The sequence below is a fragment of the Mycteria americana genome, chromosome 2 (assembly GCF_035582795.1).
Source record: "Mycteria americana isolate JAX WOST 10 ecotype Jacksonville Zoo and Gardens chromosome 2, USCA_MyAme_1.0, whole genome shotgun sequence".
Classification (NCBI taxonomy): domain Eukaryota; kingdom Metazoa; phylum Chordata; class Aves; order Ciconiiformes; family Ciconiidae; genus Mycteria; species Mycteria americana.
The window spans coordinates 152243624-152263769 of NC_134366.1; the positions used below are offsets into that span (position 1 = coordinate 152243624).

General features: G+C 41.5%; 1 protein-coding gene across 1 annotated transcript in view; it reads left to right on the forward strand.

The window, feature by feature from the left end:
• Positions 1 to 20146, forward strand: part of GRHL2 (grainyhead like transcription factor 2) — a 55444-nt gene that overhangs the window by 21077 nt on the left and 14221 nt on the right. Inside the window, exons 8-12 of the mRNA XM_075495473.1 lie at positions 1483 to 1577; positions 10642 to 10800; positions 16390 to 16477; positions 16565 to 16704; positions 18892 to 18923. Of these exons, the coding sequence (XP_075351588.1) occupies positions 1483 to 1577; positions 10642 to 10800; positions 16390 to 16477; positions 16565 to 16704; positions 18892 to 18923 (514 nt within the window). The remainder of the gene's footprint in view (positions 1 to 1482; positions 1578 to 10641; positions 10801 to 16389; positions 16478 to 16564; positions 16705 to 18891; positions 18924 to 20146) is intronic.

The window sequence follows — 20146 nt, forward strand, 5'->3', positions numbered from 1 at the left end:
AAAGCCTGCCGACCCTCTCAAACACCATGTTGACTTGCTGCATCACCAAATATCTTGTGCTGTTCCTATGGTCAGAACAGTGAATTTTTACTGTATCCAAAATCATTCATGTTTCCCAGGCACACAGTTTCACTTGCCCAGTGAAATGCCAGCATCCCTGCGTTTCAGATGAGAGAAAAGTATATTGATTACACATCTCAAATATTAAATAATTCTTCTTGCAGCAGTGGTTTTGTTATAAATGATTTTAAAACAGTTATTACCTAGAAATTATTTTTTAGAGATGAACAGTTTATTTTTAGAAGGGCAAAGGAAACGAATATTGAAACCATTTGGGTGTCCCATAGAATACAAAACATCCTCTTTCTATAACTGATTACAAAGCTGAGAATCAGCGTGCTTCTGAAGCGCAGATTTGGACAAACGTTAGATCAAGATTGCTGCATGACGTAATCTCAGCCCTCTGGCACTGAGTCCAATTACAGCCATTACAGCCCTGGAGGGATTCTAAGGAAATGTATATGTCCCAGAGAGAGTTGATATATTTGTGTGAAGAATCTGGAAGTTCCTTTAATCAAGCAGATATTACCTCCTTACAAACCTGGTCTTTCTCTTAATTTGTCATCAAAAAGAAGAAAGTGTGTTAAACTGGCTGCAAAGGGAGAGAAAAAGGGGGCTTGTTCCTCTTTTCAATTATAAAGAAGACCTGGATGTTGTCTGTCTTACGTGGTTTTCTGCCCTTACTGTTTTTGGGGGGGGTTGGGTCATCTTTGAAATTTGGACTCCCTTTTGCTTTGCATTCCTTCTGAAATACTAGCTTATTGATAATATTAACAGCCCTTTGGAAAGAAGTGAGAAGAGGTTGCATATTTTGTAGTGAGACAATTTAAAATACTTTGGTTGTTTGCTATTTTAGTATCATACACACTTTGGAGAAAGGATCTTTACGTTTTTGGTTCTTTTTTTTTAAAATACAGATCCAGCATCCAGTGCAGTAATTCCCGGGAAAGTTGAAATGGCTGGGCAAGAAGTGTACACTACTGATTATTTCCTCCAATGATAGCTCTTAGCCTTTTAGAAAGCTTCTGTAGGATTTACCATAATGTTGTTTATTTATGTCAAGGTTCAAACAGTCCCTTTAAATGTTTCAATAGCTTTTAGTTAATTTTCCAGTTTTGGCCATTCCTTGGCCAAGCTAATGAATGCACCCGCTCATTCCCTCTACAGTCACACTGATTCCTTTTTGAGAGCAAGCAATATTTTGCAAGAACATTAGCTAGTGATGTACTATGCATAAGACTCAAGCTGCAGTATATTACCTCTTTGCAATTAAGCTTATTAATAATTCAACATATACAATACAAGAGGTAGTTTTGATGCATTAGCCAACCCACCTGAAAAAGCAAAGATGTACTACAAACTGTAAAAGAGAAAGTTCAAACCTTTTTCATGAGTCTTTTGTTTGTTTGTTATTTCTTACAGCTGATTACAAGGAGAGTTTTAATACCATTGGGAATATTGAAGAAATCGCATTCAATGCTGTGTCCTTTACTTGGGATGTCAATGAGGAGGCAAAGGTGAGGAAAAGCCATGCAGATGGTATCCCTTTATAAGTACCATCCATCCTTAGTCACTGTTCCACTTCTCTCCTTTTTAACAAATAATAAGAAGGGTAGGTGGAGGTGAGCGAGCTCAGTCTCTGCAAAGCCAGGTAAACTGTGGTCTTTCACTGACCCAGGGATTCTGGCCATCTGTAAAAGGCAAGATGGTATGTAATGGCTGTCGGCATGATATTGCATTCACACCCGTATCACTGACAAATAGAGATGTAGTTCTGAGGAAAACCTGCAGGGCTCTCACAGTGTAGTTTCTTACTTGTGGCTTCAGTGATTTTCCATTTAAAATATACCCAGCCTGAGAAACAGTAAAAGTTTTTTTCCTACTTGCAAAGTCCGTGTAGGACACAAGGTGAATGTTTTCTTTCTCTAAATTATCAGCTTCCTTTCTACAGTATTAACATCTCCAATAATCAGTGTTCTGAAAGCTAACTACGCCTTTCCTTGTGTTTGTGCCATTATTTTTTATAGTGCCGCACAGACTGTCCTTGCAATTGGGAATGAATGTATTTTTGAGGACTGTTTTTGAGGACGGGTGCATTCTTTCTTTCTTTCTTTCTTTTTTTTTTTAAGTGGTCAAGTACCCTCAGACATGGGGTTTTGCATTTGGGGATGTGACTACTGCTGCAGTAGACCTATAAACCAGGACAGCAGAGCACCTTAACAAGTTTCATATAGATAAGGTTATCCAAAGGGTGGCAGCGTGTTTCAGCTGTGTGGACTAGTGTAGGAGAAATGAAAAGCTGCTGGTAATTGTAAGAAGTTGGCCCCCGGGAAGCAAACAACAAGGGAAATAGGCTGTGTAAAATGAGTGGGGGTAATGCGGGACTCTCGGGGATGTAGAAATAATAAACAGCAAACGCTGTTGAGCTTAGCAAACTCCTGATACTGTTTTCATGTTGAATATAAAATGCCCAATGTTCAAGTAATACTAAGGATCTTTCAAATACAGAGACATCTTCATGCACGATTCCCCACTGCATTTCTAACAGCATTAGAGAGGTTGCGTCGAGCAAGTGAGTCCTGTGAGAGATTGCATCGAGCACAGAGTGGTAGCATTAACACTCACTGTCGTGACTTGCTGACTGAAGGTGCTGAGGTTTGTGGTAACAGGGATTTTCATCTCTGATGCACATTTTAAAAGAATAGAGCACTAAAGAAAAGACAATAGTTCTGAAAACCGCCTAGCTCTTTCAAAAGTTGTCTTTGGTAAAGAGTTGTACTTGTCCCAGTTGCTAATGGTGCTATATTTATTCATGTAACGATTACATTCTCACCGCCCTAGATATTCCCCTATTATGTGATTCCATTTCAAAATACAGCGGTATGTTGTCCTCTGCAGTCATAACAGATGACTGTTGTGTGCATGTGATCATTATGCAAGCAAATACAGCAAATACAGGTTTGGGATCTCCAACACAACTGACTTTCCCAAGGACCTTTACAGAAGGGCCCACTACCAGGGCTAGAGCATGGCAGTCTTGTCTCGTCCTCCCACTGGCAACTACCATCCCCATTGCCAGGGCTGGCAGTTCTTTAACGCAGTTGCATTTGCAGCTGAAAGCCAGACTTAGCAAGACACCATGTTGATCTAGGAACAAGAAAGTCACATCCACTAGTGTCAGGTGTTAACCTTGGCCATTTTGTTCTAATCTCACACCAGTCACATTGCTCCTGCCTTGGGTGCCAGAACATTAAGAACACAACTCTCACAATGATCACTGGAAATATAACATAGTAAGATTTTAAAATAATGACTCTCATATTGTTGCTGGATTAAAAAAGTGTCAGGAGTGAAATTTAAGAAAGCCACATGTATTTGGGCAGGAAGTAGTCATTAAAATGCAAATTGGCCTATGTGTATTTATTTTGGGGGGTAGTTATCAAATATATGATCTTTAGGAGCTTGAACTGCAAATGTATTCATAAAAGTAAGAGGATTCATAACACAATTTGGTATTGGGCTATCAAGCATATATCAGGTTGTACCTGAAAGCTTATCACCGTGCAGTAGTGTTTCCCTCCCTGCACATGTGTACACGTACCCACATGCTTGCTCTTGTTGGAGAGTCTAATACAATAACCAGTTGTGCTGGGTCTGGGGATTCCCATAGGATGCCTCTGCGGTGTTTGAAAGCTGTGGACTTTGAGGCACGTCACTGAAGGCTGCTGTTTCTCCAGCAACTACCTCATCCAAGAGAGATGAAGAATTTCAAGGCCTAATTACAGACTTTCCTTTCTTAAGCTTTTTGAACGATGATCTTTAATCTGGCTCCATTGTTTCTGCTCAGTGTTGTTTTCCCTTTTCACCACAATTTCAAGATTAAAACTAACCTCACAGGCACAAAGACCTTCCTCTTCTGAGTCAGACAAAAGTGGCACAGAGCAGTTCTTTCAGGGCCTCTGAGATGTGATGTGATGAAGTGCTCTACTGGCCTGGGAAGAAATAAAGAAAACGGACCAGTTGTTGGAAGTGCACAGGGGAGCGATCTTGAAAAATCGGACCAGTTGTTGGAAGTGCACAGGGGAGCGATCTTGAAAAATCAAACAGAAGCAGTAGAAATCACCTAACCAAATATCCCTGTCTCTCCTGGGAGACTGAATCCACATCTAGGAAGACTTACTGGAGCATCAGATTTCTCACTTTCCTACTCCACCTGGATGGCAGCTGATTTAAAGCCAGATTTCTCCTCCCACACGCAAGCAGAGCAGTACCCTCCTCCTGGAAGCCCTTCAGGATAAGGGTATAACAGCGCGGGTGTGACAGCCAGAATCTGCCTGTTAACAGTGAGTCTGCTAAGGGTTTGTAAGGCAGCATCTTGGATCTCATGTGGAGGAAACAGGCATTCAGAGAGTACAGGCAGAGACCTCTCTTTATTGCTTCAGCAACATGAAGGGAACTGGGGTGTTGGCTCCAGCTCCTCGTGCTTGGTCCCTCATCTTCCGACTGCTGCTTGACAGAACAAGTAAATGGAAGAGGGAATCTTGTACAGCACGTGTTGAGCTGTGGAATAATCTCGCCATTGCTTTCCATGGACTAAGGGAACAGCACCAGTCAGAAACACCACTGCTGGCGTTTCCTCTGCTGTATCTGGTCGAGAACAGCAGTCCCCTTGCCTTCTGGCAGAGCAGAGTTGGGCCTGGCACATCCTTATGTTTTTCTAGAACAGCATCCTTTTCTGCTGGGGCCATTATCTAGAGGTCACCGTGGGGATTGTGGTTCAGAGCAGGACACAGGGAAATGAGGGGAAGGGTCTACAGCCATGTCAAACTCTTCCTTATGCTTCCTTGAGACAAAAATACTGTGCAGTAAGGAAGCAGGGGTAGGAAGTGAAGAACACTTTTTGTACAGTCCATCTTCGTTTCACTCCTTTATTTACTTCTCTATATAAATATGCAGCATTTATGGGCAAGGTGATTTGTTAGCTCCCTTTGGTTGAACCTGAATGCTATGTTTGGTATTTTTAAAGGAGTTCTTTAAAAAAAGGTGAGGAAACAAACAACAATTAACAAGAACTGGCTGACTTTTTAACCATCTTTTAAGAGTCTTTTTATGATATGCTAGAAGGTAGTTAGTTGCCTTGCTGTTGCCCTACAGAAGATTTTGCTGCAGCATCTGGCTGATTGACAAAGTTCTAGTGGAGGTTTTTGAACAGAGAGCTCAACTTCATTTTTGATAGACCTACATCTGCCTGCTTGCAGTCTTACTGCTGACAGAAGTTAGTTTGCAAGAAAGATAATTAAGAACCAGAACTCTCCTGGTCAAAGGAGAGTATCTTTGTCATAAATCATACCAACTCCTTGAGATATGCCTTCTCTCTGATTAATACTTTGCTAATTTAAAATGGTTAGGATGATGTTACCTCTGAAACAATACATTAATTGTATATTTTTATGGAAAGTGCTTTTTAACCTTAAATTAAAAGGTGTGACTTCAGTGAACAGTTGCTAAAGAAAAATGTCATCTTAAAGCAGACAAAAAAATACTTTTCAGTGATATCAAGAAATTACTGATTTCTGCAAAGCGCTGCAACTTGGACATGCGGTAAACAGACATGTTGGTGGATATGTTATTCAGGCAGGTGCTGGTACATGCTTTTTGGTGTGTACAGTAGTTGTGTGCTGTGCAGTTGTTGTGTATACTTGCATGCAATCATTGTCCTGCTATATTTAACCAAAATGTAGATCTTTAATCCAAAGCATGCTGAAGCCTCTGGGAACCTTTCCAGTTATTTAATGAGTTTTGGCATAGCGCATACAGTAGTAAGCTGTGTTTTCAATGAGTGAGTGATTTGCAGGATTAGGTTCTTAGACATTGTGGGCTGGTTAGCTATGATTCCAGTGGGCACAACTGTAAAATCAAGCTGATAGCAGCACAGTCTATCAGTGATTTGTATTGTAACAATCCGTATTTCTTTAACATTGCTGGCAATACTTAGGACAAGCTTTGACTAGTATAAGAATTATTTTGTTCTTAATTATTAATTTCCTTTCTAACTTAGATAAAATTTCATTTCATTAGGGAGGAAATTAATATTTTCTCTACTCAAAATTTAAAGGTTGGAGGAAGATACTTTATTTGGGGGAATTAGTACCAGAAATTACGTAGGATTAGATTTGGTAACTGGTTTAATAAACCATGTCTGTGTGTGTATGCTTGCATATATATTTTTTAATATAAATATGTCATGCATGCACACACACATGTATCTATTAAAGAAGAGTTAACCCGTGTAGCAAGTAATGTTGAAATTTCAGTGTATACAAATGGTTCAGTAAGTATGCATCTGGGATTCAAGGCAAATGGCATTTTTATGTAGTTGCTGGGGTGTGGTGTGGGTTGAGGAAGCTTCAAAAGAGTAGTGTAAACATTTGCTGGAGACATTTGTATTGAAATAAAACAAAGGTCTTACCTTTGTATGGGATTTATAAGGTAACGGCTGGCAGGAGAAACTATAAAACCACACTTTCTGTGTATACGAGGAATGATGGGATTGATGTTAGTCATTTAAGAGACAAGGCATTTAACTCTTTGTTGTTACAGTCCGGATGGATGAACCCCTTTAAAACAGGATTTTGTCAAGACCCATCACCCCGGCATAGATTCTACGTATTGCCAGTATTCACTAGAGAAATTGCTTTACATTTCTGATCTTGTGCTGTAACACACTCTTCCCTTCCTTCTGCTCTTGGCTCTTTCTGAAACAATGGGAGCCAGAAATGTAAATAGTAATAAAAGGCTTATATGAGAGGTTTCATAACAGTGGACCTTTAAAGCATATAAGCTGAGAGACTGCAGCAGGAGTCATGTTGGCTGGATTAGATGATAAAAGGGGAAATGCATTTCTGAGCCTCGCTTTCTCTTAAGGCAGGTTACTGTGTTTGTGTCTTGTACATCACTAATTATGCTGCAGTGTTTAACAAACAGTAATTCACATAATAACAGCTACACTGTGGAGGAGAGCCTTCCCAGAAAGAGAGAGTGCTTTTTCTAGTCATGCTCTATAACAAACAGAGGAGTTGTCGTTATCTTAGGCCACTTTTGAAACTTTCTCAGGTACCAAATGTTTCTCCAAATTAGTTTTTCATTGCCAATGGCATGCCTGAGCTGGAGACTGGATGGGTGGAACTCTGTCGTTAATTGCTCTAATCTAAGATATGCTGACATTAAAAAAAAAAAGACATCTCTATAACAACAACCCAAACTTGTTCCTGATAGCAAAACATTGCTAAAATTCAGTTTGCACAGGAAAAAAAAAGTTTGTAAATGAATTCAGGTACAGCCGTAGTCACATCCATTAAAATAGTTCTAAGTCAAGTGTAGACAGGGCCGTGGGGAAAAAAAAGCAGTGATTTCTACTGCTGCTACTGTCATTTCTACTTAATTCTACGTTTTCTAACCATGTAACTCTACTACACAAGAGACCAGCGCAAGGAGGATCTTACACCTGGGTGTCTTCCAAGAGATGTAGAGCGGGACTTCATCTTTCTGTGGCTGCCTGTGGGGTTGTTTTGCTCCTTGTCTCACTGAGAGTGGGAGTACCTGCATTACGGACAGGAGCTGCAAAGGAGGGGAAAATGGGGGCTGTAAAGAGCAAAGCAGGCTGTGCTTGGACAGGCGGGTGAAATCATTGCTGCTCAGAGCAGGCAGCATTCCTTGGCCACTGCCTCGGGGAGGCGAAGGTTTCTGGTCAGAGCAGGGGCAGAGAGAAGGGGACTATCCAGACGGTTCCCCAGGTCCTGTTCACCACAGCAGCCTGCTGCACCACGGTATTAAAACTGGTGCAAATCTTCAGTCATGCAAAGAAAAAAACCCTCTAAAATCAACTCAAGTAACACAGCTTACGCCCTCTTCCCCTTCCCTTCCCTCTCCACACTCCCCATGTTTTCCAAATCCAAAGTCAGTGTTGTGTTTTACAGGAAAACTAATAGAAGATTGTGTGGAGACAGAAAATTTTCCCCAAAATAAATGATCTCTGTTAATTCGAATCTATCTGTCTGTCTGTGAGGCGCAGATGATATGACAGAAAGTATAGTACACTTCACGCGCATGAATGTACAGTCATTGCTCCTCAGAGAGATCCTGATGTATTATAGTGTCAGGACAAGGATATTGAATCTTACAGCATCAATCTATTATTCATGCTGAATAATCTGTTATTGCTGTATGGGGAATCTTGAAACGATAAAGTCTGTCTTCCCCAGCCACTCCTACTCTGCTCTGTGTTTCTGGAGGCAGTGGAAAAGATGACACACAGTGCTTGTAGTTGATTAAGATGGGACAAGGTCTTTTTTTACTTCTCAGCTGAGTGCGCAGCAAAGGTGGTAGATGCACAAACTGCTGGGTAGATGCACAGGAAAAATGCGTAGGTAGATGCGTCCCCTCTCGCATTTTAACATACAGTTTGGAAAATCCCTGTGCAGAAGTATGGGCTAAAATATAGTAAGGCCAGATTCTGTTTTATGCCAGACCTCATTCTGCTGCTCTGTGTTCACACACACTTTAAAGCATTGCCCTGACACTGTAGGAGTCTGAAGGCAAATGAAAATTCAGGCCATCATATTTCAAAGGTATATGCACCCGTATCCACACTTACCTTTGGAGCTGGAGGAGACCAAGCTGTAATTTGAAACAGAAATAACACTATCAGCTTCAAAATCAGAGTTTCACCTAGGGCCCTTCCCCGCCTCCCTCCTCTCCCCGCAGTTAAAGTTCAACTATTTCATTTGTAAATGCAGCTCTGTGATACAATCAGAAGCAGAAATGCGGAGGTGCCATTAGCTCAGTCAGGCAAACAAGCTGCTCTGGCTCCATCGTAAAAAACCTGACTGTAATGTTAACTTCTGCCATTAGGGTAAAGTGTCCCCCCACCAGCCACTGGAGCCCTTCTCTATTGTCAGCTGCCTTTCTCTTAGGGATGTTAGTATTCTGGTCACTCAAACTGTTTTTTTTTTTTTCCCCTGCTTGTGGATCAGGGAGGGGTTCCTTCATGCTCTCCCTTCCTGAATCCTCCCAGACCCCAGGGGCCTGATGGCCTCTCCTCTGCCCGGCGAGGTGTGCATCAGGTCTGTTGGAGAGACCCCGCAGATCTCTTCCTTCCTGAGTGTGCTTATTCTGCTGGAGCAGGTTTCGCACCCTCCTGGTTCAGGAAATACATACCGGCAGTTTTCTCTCTCCTTTTCCATAGTTCACAGTTTTGGGGTTTTGTTGTTGTTGTTTTTTAAACTGAGGAAAAGTGAAAAGTAGAATCAGGTCAATAAAGAATTGGCCCAAATTACTATGTAATGCACATATTCATCACTGGGGAGAACAACTGGATTTTAAATCCAGTTTCATCTCTCAAGTTTCATGCACACTATCCTGACTGAAAGATACCAGTGATATTTCAGTTCATGATTACAGCTTGCTTTGCATCAAAATAGTCCATGGGATACTTGGTGGTGGCAGACCCATCTGCCAGGTGCTGTACAAACACATGGCAGACGAGGCACACCTTGTTCCATAGTACCGATGGAAGTTAGAGGGCAGGAGGTGACTAGTGGCTATCAATAGATGTAAGTGGGTGTAGAAGGAAAGCACAAGGTGGGTTTCTGAAGCAAAGGCAGGCAGGGCTTGCCAGGAACCAAGGGCAGTGTCAAGTTGTGTGGATGCTACATGGCAAAGGGGACTTTTGAGAAGAGGTAGGGAGCAGCTTTCTAAATGTTTGAGAAACTGCTTCCCAGTTTGAAAGACAGGATGAGATGCATTTTTGAAATTGAAGAAAGATAGTGAAGGACCCTTAAAGTGAAGATCAGGAGTATCTGTTGATGGGATGGAGGAAGGGGTACTGCTGATGAGAGTGTGAAGAGAATTGGGGGTGGGAGGAAGGGTAGGACTTTTCTTTGGCCACACCGAATTTAAATCGTGAGCTGTCAGAAGAACAAGCCAGACCAAAATATGGCTGGAAAGGACGATGCAAGATGATCTTCCTATGTCTATATTAACAGATAGTGCAAACATACAAAGCAGGTTTGTAGAGTGAAACAAGTCAGGGCTAAAGACCTGACATCCACGTGAGACACATTTTAGGAAGTTTTATCTCAGATTATCTTTAGTCGGTTCCCACAGACTGAGCAACTATTAGCAGCTGGAGCATGTGAGGTGTGCTCCTAGGACGCATCTTCTGATCTGGCTCTTCCAAAAAGAATCCAGCTCATGCACTCTGAGCTCTCTGGTGCAAACCAAAGCATGGTAAGTTGGGACAATCAAATGATTCACTTCAAATGTGAGCTACTGATCCAAACTGAAGCATTGATACACGCCTTAAAAGTTTGTCCTTCTTCCTAGTTGTGGGAGCATCTTTGCTGGACTTAGGACAGATGCAGAGAATAAATGTGTGAATTGCCAGTGTGGATTGTAGCTGAATTAAAATCTTTTTTTGTGGGGGGCAGGGGTATGTGCTTTTGTTTTCCCATTTGTTATGTATTTTCAGAAGTTTAATAGTTGTTTGCACCACTTTTTACAAGTAATCTCTCTGGCGCACAGATTTTCATCACAGTGAATTGCTTAAGCACAGACTTCTCCTCACAAAAAGGAGTAAAAGGGCTTCCTTTGATGATTCAGATCGATACGTACAGCTACAACAACCGCAGCAATAAACCCATCCACCGAGCCTACTGCCAGATCAAGGTTTTTTGTGACAAGGTAAGTGGAAAGAGCAATTACCATGGATAAAGGAGGAACCTTGTTAGACAGTTTATTATTGCTGTATTTTAGACCTAATTAAATGTTTTTTCTTTCCCTAAAGAGTTGTGTTTCATGGTAGAATTTGGACCAGCTATATCATAAATCTAACAGATTATCATGTAATTATTTTACTGCTTTGCAGCCTTTTTGGCCCTGATTCCTCAGCTTGTGAGTTGGACTGTTTAAGGACAACATATTATAGGTCATCATACAGGAATATAAAAAAAGTCATAGAAAGCATGAAAGTAAAGATCTCTACTTGGAAGGTCAGTGCTGACCATAGGCTTACGCAAGTGCCAGTCTGATGATGTATCCCTTCTGGCTCTAATAGCCAGGATAGGTAATGTGTAAACTTTGTGGAGAGGTCTCTGATAGAGGAATGCACCTTTCAGAAAGGCCTGCTAAGCTCCCTTTTATGATACAGTGGAAAACACCGAGTCCCAATGATGCTGCTGATGGTTTTTTCCCCCTCGCTTGATTACAAACCATTATTTTGGAATCTTCAATGAGACTTTTATGTGCTAGGATTTTCTTATTAAAAGTAAACTGCAAAAATATATTAGCCATTCCCATTTTGGAGTTCAGTAACTATTTTTTTTCCCTTTTTTTTGCTCACTCCTTCTTTTGCAAAATTTAGTTCTTTTACAATGGGTTTCCCCACTCCTTTGTGAGAATTGGTAAGGTTTTTCAGCACCAAAACATAGATCATGCCGTAATGAGTCTGACAGTGTCATGGTCAGCTGTATATATCACTGAGTAGAAACAGTTGCTCAGAAATGTTATCTCAGTGATGATTCTTAGATGTGAACGTGACCGCATTTCAGTTGTGTTTAACACCTGCCAGCTGATGACTTTATCCCTGGTGGGTAAGATCTTCTAGGGGGGAGCTGATGCCTGGATTCTAGTCAAGGTTCAGGGATTCAGGAGCCTACATCTATTTAAGTGACTTGGAAATTTATCCAAATTAGTCTTGCCATCTTACAGGTGGGAAAAGAAAGGCAAAAGGCCATGCCCCAGGCAACTCGTAGCATTAACTTTTTAATGGAAGGGTAAGAGTTCAACTGTTGCAGGTCTCTGTGCTGTTGCTCCTTCCCCTTTTTCAGTTCATTCCCTTGTTGCTATCTTGACAAGGGGATCTTGAGGGCTAATCAGTCAGTTGTGTTAGTGGAGCAAAAACTTTGAAAGTAATGAATGTAAATGTATGCACTGAGGTCTTCTTGCAGTCAAAATGTTATGCTTTTAGTTGTAACTTTGAATGTCAAATATTTAGAGATTTGAAGCTACAGCTGGATGTTAAAAGCTCAGTAAATATCAAAGTAACAAGTCATTTTCATCTACCTGTTTTTGAAAAGCAATTAGAAAAATCTGAATTATTTAAAAAAAGGAAGGAAATTCAGAGCACAAATTCATCGAGGGTGACCTGTAGACACAACTGGTGGAGAGTTTGAATAATACATGTTCATTGCATCTGTTGGCTTAATTGGCACTTCAAATATCCAGACTAGAAAGCAGGAAATGGATGTTGAGTCTTTTAATCAAAACTGTCTCAAAGTAGAAGAAAAGATCACAGGGGTAGTTAAAGCGTTATCCACATCAAAACTATATTGAAAGTGGGAACTGGAGGGCTCATGGGTATTGATAATGGGATATATATCTGTATAATATAAATGTATACACGCATACACGCACACAGAGCTTTTTAACTTAATGCAGGGCTGAAAATGAGTTGAATGAATGAAAATTATCGAGGTCAATTCACATGGCAGTTTGTGCTAATTGGCACTTGGAAAGAGACTGAGGCCTGCTTCTCCCCTCACTTACGCTGCTGTATCTTTACCGACATCCGTTTGTCGTGGTGCTTTTGTAAGTAAATAAATGGTTGGAGAATGTCCACTTGCTGGTGGCACTGGGAGGATTCGTCATGCTCAGAGGAAGGTAGCTGGTGGGGCTGGGTACCCTCATCTTTCCAAGACCAAGATGCCAAAATAAACCCTGGCCCTGGTTGAGGCTGTGCTAGGTGGAGGGTCCCTGGCTGTTTCTCTGGGAGTCTGCGACTTGCCCTCTAGTGACAAAGACAGGGATTGCTGCCTGTTTGGGAAGGGCCGTGGAGCTGAGACAATTACTGCCCACCTCTTTGTCATGATCAATTAAAGAAGTATTATGGAGCCATTTTAAAAAAACAGCAAACATATAATAATTTTTATACATTTTAAAATTGTGAATTGCACTGTTATGCCCCAATCTGACAACCCCAAAGAGAAGCTGATGAGAAAAGTGCCTGATTTATTACAATCATCTGGATCAGAGGAACTGCACAGTAAATTCCTCCCGCCTCAGTACTGAAATGTGTCTTAGTTTGAAACGTGGAAGAAAAAATGTTTCTGTGCCTGACAGTGTTCTTACAAATGGTTTTTCTGCAGTGATGGTGCCTCTTTAGGACCAGTAGATGTGTTTGTATATTAACTTAGATAAATCACACGTAGAGGTGTCCAGTTTTTCAGAAAAATATTTGCTGATAAATTAATGTCCTCCAGCTGAAACACAGCATAGCTGTTGTGGAAAGAGTATCCCTGAAGAAATAACACTGCATTTAGCTAAGTGGTACATACTATATATATTTAGCGTTTACTCAGGCAGTTACTTAAATTTAGTATCATTTACATATAAACTAGAGAGCAACACCAACTCAGATCCAATGTGTGCTTTGTGACATAAATGTATGGAGATAAAGGCTGCAAAGGTTGTAATCGTGTGCTTGCTCCCTTTTCATTCTCCAATCTTTTGTCCCTGTTTATTTTCCAGTAGGCAATCTTCAAAGCAACTGTTACAGTGCACATCTTGTTTTTCAGTGCTAATTCTCTCTGCCCTTGCAGTCTTTTTATCATGTACAGATCACTGATGCTGCATTATGATAAGACTATAATTTTTATTCCTTAAGTAGGTTGTCAGGGAAACTTGCTACCAGGCCTATTTATATTTATGCAAGATGCTTTAGCTACTGCGTATGAAGGAACTCGGGATTCAGAGATATTTTGATTTTCTACATGTGATTAGCCTTGCTGAAAAGAAGCAGAAGCATTTGCCTTGGAAAATACCATAACATTGTTCCAAAATCAAATAAATTAATCCCATTTTCTTTAATCTGAAAAACTACATGTTGTTTGGAATATATGCAGTTCCTGCCCTCTTGTCTTCAGTATGGATTGTCATAGAGAAAATGGATTATCATAGGGTATTGAGCAACTCTAATTGCCTATTAATCTTCAGCTTTAGAGCGAAGGCGGCTGAAGTCTATGGGCCTGTCCCACCAGATGTGGAATGCTTTGGCCTTGAACTAGAAACAGGTGTACGTATGAGCTTCATAATGGTGATGGGAGTGGTCCTTATGATGGTAAGGGCTTTGTTAGGCTGGAGCTAGTATGCAAGACATAAGCTTAAATGAGGTGAAGACCTAGAAAAGAAAATATTTTGAATCAGCTGAAATTCATAGGCTACATGTTGCTAATAGTTAGTAGCAGAGGTACTCGTTGCATTTATACAAAGTTCAAACATCAATGAAAAAATGAAAAACTCATTCAATTATTTGACTGGTCAGAGCCTAATTTATAGTGCCCTATGAGAGGGTTATTTCTTCTTCTGTCCTGAAGAGATATACAAACTCTGATTTATTAGGGATGGGTCAGATGGCTCAGCTGTGAAAACTGTCCAGCAGAAATGCTCTGATATGCAAATATCTTATCGTGGTCCATTGTCTCAGCACTTACAACAATGTCGTACATCAGGTAGGCTTGGCTGGCCCCTGCACTGTGCCACGTGGGACGCCCCTAGCTCAGAAGGGCTGGTAGGTAGTTTTGTGGGTATTGCGGTTGCCGCATTTGTAAAGTGGCTCTGGCACAAACAAGCAGTGGCGGGTGGGCATGGCTTCCCTGCTTAGATATTGCCTGCACCCCAGAGGACTTGGGGGTGCCTTGCTTTGAATGAATAAGGACAAAGCTGTGAAGCTTTACCAAGTTCATAGTTACAGAGAGTATCAAAGAAAAATCAGCAAAATGTATATTCTTCATCGTGTATAAAAGGCTGAGCCCTCCTCAGTTTCTGCTTTCCTGAGAGGAAACACGCTTGCTGCCGTGTGCGAAATGACTTTCAAGGTTCATCCCGCTACCTGCGAGCAGCGGAGCAGCAGCACTGAGCAGTAGGTAGGGCTGCGGCTGCCTGGCAGAGCCGCTTTCTGCAGCACAGGGCTCTCGGGGATGTGCCTTCTGCAGGGCAGTGGCTGTGAGGCATATTTTTCTTCTTTCTGCGAAAGAACAGGTGGCCTTTAAAGATACAAATGTACCCCTAGAAACAATTTTGATAAGGGCACGACTCTGAATCCCTTGGCTTCTGTGGTTGAGGGCAGTGACAAATGGATTGGGACCTGGGTCTGGAGGCAATGTTTCCATTAGACACCTTCATGTTTTTTAAAGAGCTGTTGCTTCCTCCACCTCTTTCAACTTCTGGAAGTCTATTGATAGATCACAGCCAGGAGTACATCTTTCCTTGCATTCTTTTCAAGCTTGGTTCATTGGCTCATGTGTGAATTTTGGCGTCTTGAGTGGATATTTTTGGCTTTCCTTACCTCCCTCCCCCTCCCCTCTTTTCTTTTAAAGAAACTTCTAATTTTAATTTGGAAAAAATCTTTAATTTTGCATGCTGACTGTCTGGGAGCATATGGATCTTTAATACCGTTCACAACATGACTATTCATATTTATAAAGTAAATTAGGAGAACTTCAAAGGAGGTGTTGCTGCTTTTTATGTCAATAACAAGTTTTATTTTCTAAACTTGTTGAGAGTGTATTTACATAACAGAAGCCTGCAACTTCCCAGGAGTTCCTGGGGCCTAATAGGGCAGTGCTACATTGCTTTCCAATTTCTGGAGGGCTTCTCCCTGTTTGAAATCCCTGTATTTTTCTGTAAGAGCCCTTGCACTGTTGGCAAGCTGTCAGTGTAGCCTTCTTGCATTGGCAAATCTCAAAGGCCTCTACAAAGCTGGCCACAGTGGAGCAATGCCACCCTCAGACAAGGTGGGTGGAGGAGAGTTTAGGGAAAAGATTAGCACAGACACGAGCTAAGATGATAGCAATCCTGCAGGTGTTTTACGTCAGTACATACGCAAAGTATTTGGCCTGAGCAGTTTGTCCATTACAGAGGCGCTGGGCTCGGGATGCCCTTTGCACAAGTTGTGGTGGCCACAGCCCTGCTACAGACTGCACGCTGCCTGGGCTGTCCATCCCGTCTCCTCCAAGCCAGCATGTGGATATGTTCCTTTTGCTGTCTCCAGCCCTAGGGGCTGCTGGATGTGCCAGCCTGAGTTTTGGGCACAGGTGATCGATCCAAAGCTGGCATGTTCCCAACAATCTGGACAGATTTATCTGTAATGGGATAACCAGTTTCTGTTTCATCATTTCTGATGTGTCTGTCACTGTAGTTCCAGGCATCGCAGGGTACGATGCTCACAGTGGTTCCTCGTTGGATAATATCTGTGGGTTGTCTTTTTTGCATCAGGGAGCGGAAAGGAAAATCCGAGACGAAGAGAGGAAGCAGAACAGGAAGAAAGGCAAAGGCCAGGCATCCCAAGCCTCATGTAATAACTGTGAGTAAGATGGGCCTTTCTAGTTTGGGGCTAAGTCACGCTTAACATACCTCCTCTCGTAACCACGTTGCTTTGTGATCCTCCTAGCAGCTGAAGGGAAGTTGAGTGCACTCCCTCTGCAAAAAAAGAGCGATATCACCTTCTTCAAAACAATGGCTGACCTGGATTCCCAGCCAGTTCTCTTCATACCGGATGTTCACTTTGGAAACCTACAAAGAACTGGACAGGTATGCAATGATAATGAGATGAGATGGTACCCACCTGCCATCTGGCCACATGTGCTCCGAGGCAGGTTTTAGGAAAATAAATCACTGTTCCTGGGGGACGCTTGTTTCAGCTCTCATTTTGGTAAATGCAGCTCTTGGCAAGTCACTTAAAAAAGACCTTAAAAGAGACAAGTGCCTTTCTGAGTTCTGGGTGTGAAAAAGGATATTATACTTCATTAACAACCGACTAGGTTGTGTTTGTTATGGTTTTGCCATTCTTTTGCTTGGAAGAAAGAATGGAACAAACAATCAAGAATTTTGAAATAGAAGGTTGATTTGTGACTGAAAGGAAGTCTGGTTCTGAATGTGCTATTTGGGTTGATGAAATGAAGTGCCACCTTGTGGTAGCAGAGATCCCCCTCCCTGTGACAACTGAAAACAAAGACCAAGCTCTTGCATGTGTAGAGGTCACTAAACACCATTGCCCATTTTCTGTCGGCATCACTTAGAGATCTGGGAATTCCTTGGAAGAAAATATTTTCACTCTACAAAGTAAAACTCTATCATGCTAATGTTAATATTTAGTATTGGCTTAGTGCAGAAGTCATGGAGTCATTATCACCAGTAAGTGTGAGGAACTCTTTGCTGACTTGACTCTTTTAAGACCTAATTTATTGCTTGCTGGGAAATTGCAAACCTGAATTAGAGGGTCAGCTCTGACAATTTTTTGAATATTAACCTGTTATTTATTAACATCTCAGGGAGTAGAATAAGACCTTTATGCATGTGTTTATAAAGACAAATAGTAGATGAGGAAATTTTATATGCATCTTGCCGCAAAATATTAAAATAATGAAGGTTAAATGACACTGAGTGTTGGAATTGTCATTTATTTTAAAGCAGTGATAACTATGGTAGAGCAAAGCACAAAGAGCGCAGACATTGCAATCACAGCTGTCACTGACTTACTCTCCGAAATTGGAAAGACGCCCACTCACGTATCAGTGCTGGGTACCTTCTGTCCTCATGGCTTTCAAACCAGAATGTGGATTTGTCTCAAAACGGAGAAGGTGGAAGCATTCCTTAGTATATGTAATCCTGTAAATAATTTTCTAAACTAACTGGAAGATATCCCAGTTTGCTAACTCTTAGGCAATGTTCAGCCCTGTCTTTTACTGCTGTATAGGTTGTAGTATCAGCATTCTTGCTATCCTGAACTTTTCAGTTGTTTTGTGTATTACTTAATATAAGAATGATTTATTATGACAATAATTTATTATTTATGAATGTTTTATTACAAAAGTGTAGCCACTTTCAGGTCCTGGTCATAGAATGAGTTACAGACCTCAGCTTTGCACACACACACCTCGGAGCTATTTTCATTGTACAGGTTCAGAAGTGAAGGCTCCCATTGAGAGCTGAGTGTGCTCTGAGTCTTGCCAGCCCAAGTGCTGGAAATCTGTCCAAGATGCCTTGCTCTGGTGCCCTGCCTTCACCCCGCACTTGCACAGTAACTCAGCAGCTGGACTGCTGGTGCACTTGTTGGTGCGGACCTGCAGTGCAGGCACATTGTGAGGAATTTGGCTGAGTGTTCTGTAAAGCCTTTGACAACGACTGTGATTTTATGCCTCCCCTGCTACTGTTAGCCGCATTTGCTGCTGTTGTAAATTTGGTCCCAGTGACTGTGAGCTATACTGATTTACACAAAACAACGGTCTGGACTTGCGCTTCTGCCCGTAGCCTGTGCAAAAAAGTTCAGCTGTACCATTAGTAATTGTATTTCCATTAGGTCCGTAGATCAATGTTGGTCTTTATAGTTTAATTAGATTTTCAGACAGTACTAAATACATACAAAAGCTTGTGAGTGTTGTGCCTTAAATCGTATTAGGGGTAATTTAGGTGAGTAGTGATCTGATTTAGAGGATTGTAAAACAATTGGGAAAATGATATAAACCAGGGGAGAGGGCAATGTCTGTCAAAATGCTTTGATATATTTCCAGTAGATGATATTCAACAGCAGTTTTTCTAAGCCACACTTTTTCCAGACCACAATTGGAACTAGAGATGTTTGTGTTTTATAGAAGGAAAAGTATTTTTAACAGATGAAAAACTTCAAACCACTTGTTGTCTTTTCTCCCTTTTGAAGTTATTCTGTTAAGCAGGTGTCTGAGTTTTGGGAATAATTTTTTTTTTCTTCAACTCTTCTAGGTTTACTATAATACAGATGATGAGAGAGAAGGGTAAGACATTGTTTCACAAGCTTTGCAGTTAGCAGTTCAAACTCATAGAAAGCAGGCACAAAACACAAAATCAGATGAAACTGATCCCCTTTTTCCCCCTTCCCTCATGTTCTCCCGTCACTAACGGTAGGTGAATAATATGTAGAACTGGTAGAGGGAGGTTTATCTTATGGTAACTTTCTTTTCCTTCATGTGAACTGGCCGCTTTTTATATCTATTTTTTATTACATTTCCAAGTAAAACAGTTTAAGGAGCCATAAGGTTCAATACAGGGACAGGACAATATATTTGATAAAAAGTGTCTTTTATATGTATAAGGGTTCTCAAATAATTTAAAAACCATGATTTTTTTTAGTGAAGCACTGAATGTCACCCTGTTCCTGGAAGTTGTTTAGCAGCACACGTGTGTATGCGACAAATACAGGAACTGCAGAGAAAACGCCCGAGCGCCAGAAGAGAAAGGCAGAAAGAGAACAGGAGATCCTGGGAAGGGGGGAGGTTGGAAATGGGAGCACCCCTATCTGGCTTTGGAGGGACTGGAAGAATTGCAGAAAGTCCCTAAAATAGTTAGAGATGTCATGACATAAGGGCTTTAGTATGTGCGGCTGAAGTTCAGCCAGTATTAACTGTAATGTGTGCAAGCCCCATACTTTTATAAGTTGCTTGAATCCCAAGTGAGCACCCTCAAATCTGAGAGTTTGGAGTAAGACAACTGCACTCATGTAAACCTGCAAAATTGGCCTGTGGTAGGGAGTGGCCAGGCACCTGCAGCTAACATTGACTTGAAAACTTGAGGCCCTTTTTGTTTCTTTTATGCAGCTAATGTACTTCATAAGGCTCACTGTGGAATTCGAGAAACAAAGGGGTTTATTGCACCAAGCACACTGGCTTCAGTTCTCTCCTCCAAGAGTAAAAGGAGACACCGAGTCCTGCCAGAGCTATTCTGAGGGGAGGGGGCAGCCATAGTGCCTTGAGCCCTCAGCTTCCCTGGCGGAGTGTGTTGCAGCTTCGGGCTGGATCTGGCCCAGTATGTTATTCCTTTTGAACTCGCTGGCTTGTACGGTCTCAGATTTTAGAAATATTGGTGGTGTTTCCTGAGGCTGTCTCCTTGACCCCAGAGAGGAGGTGAATCAATGTGTAAATGTGGGTTCAGCTCCTTACTTATCTGTTTTTTCCTCCCCACCCTCCTCCCCTCAATATTTAAACAGTTAAGGGCCTTTAGG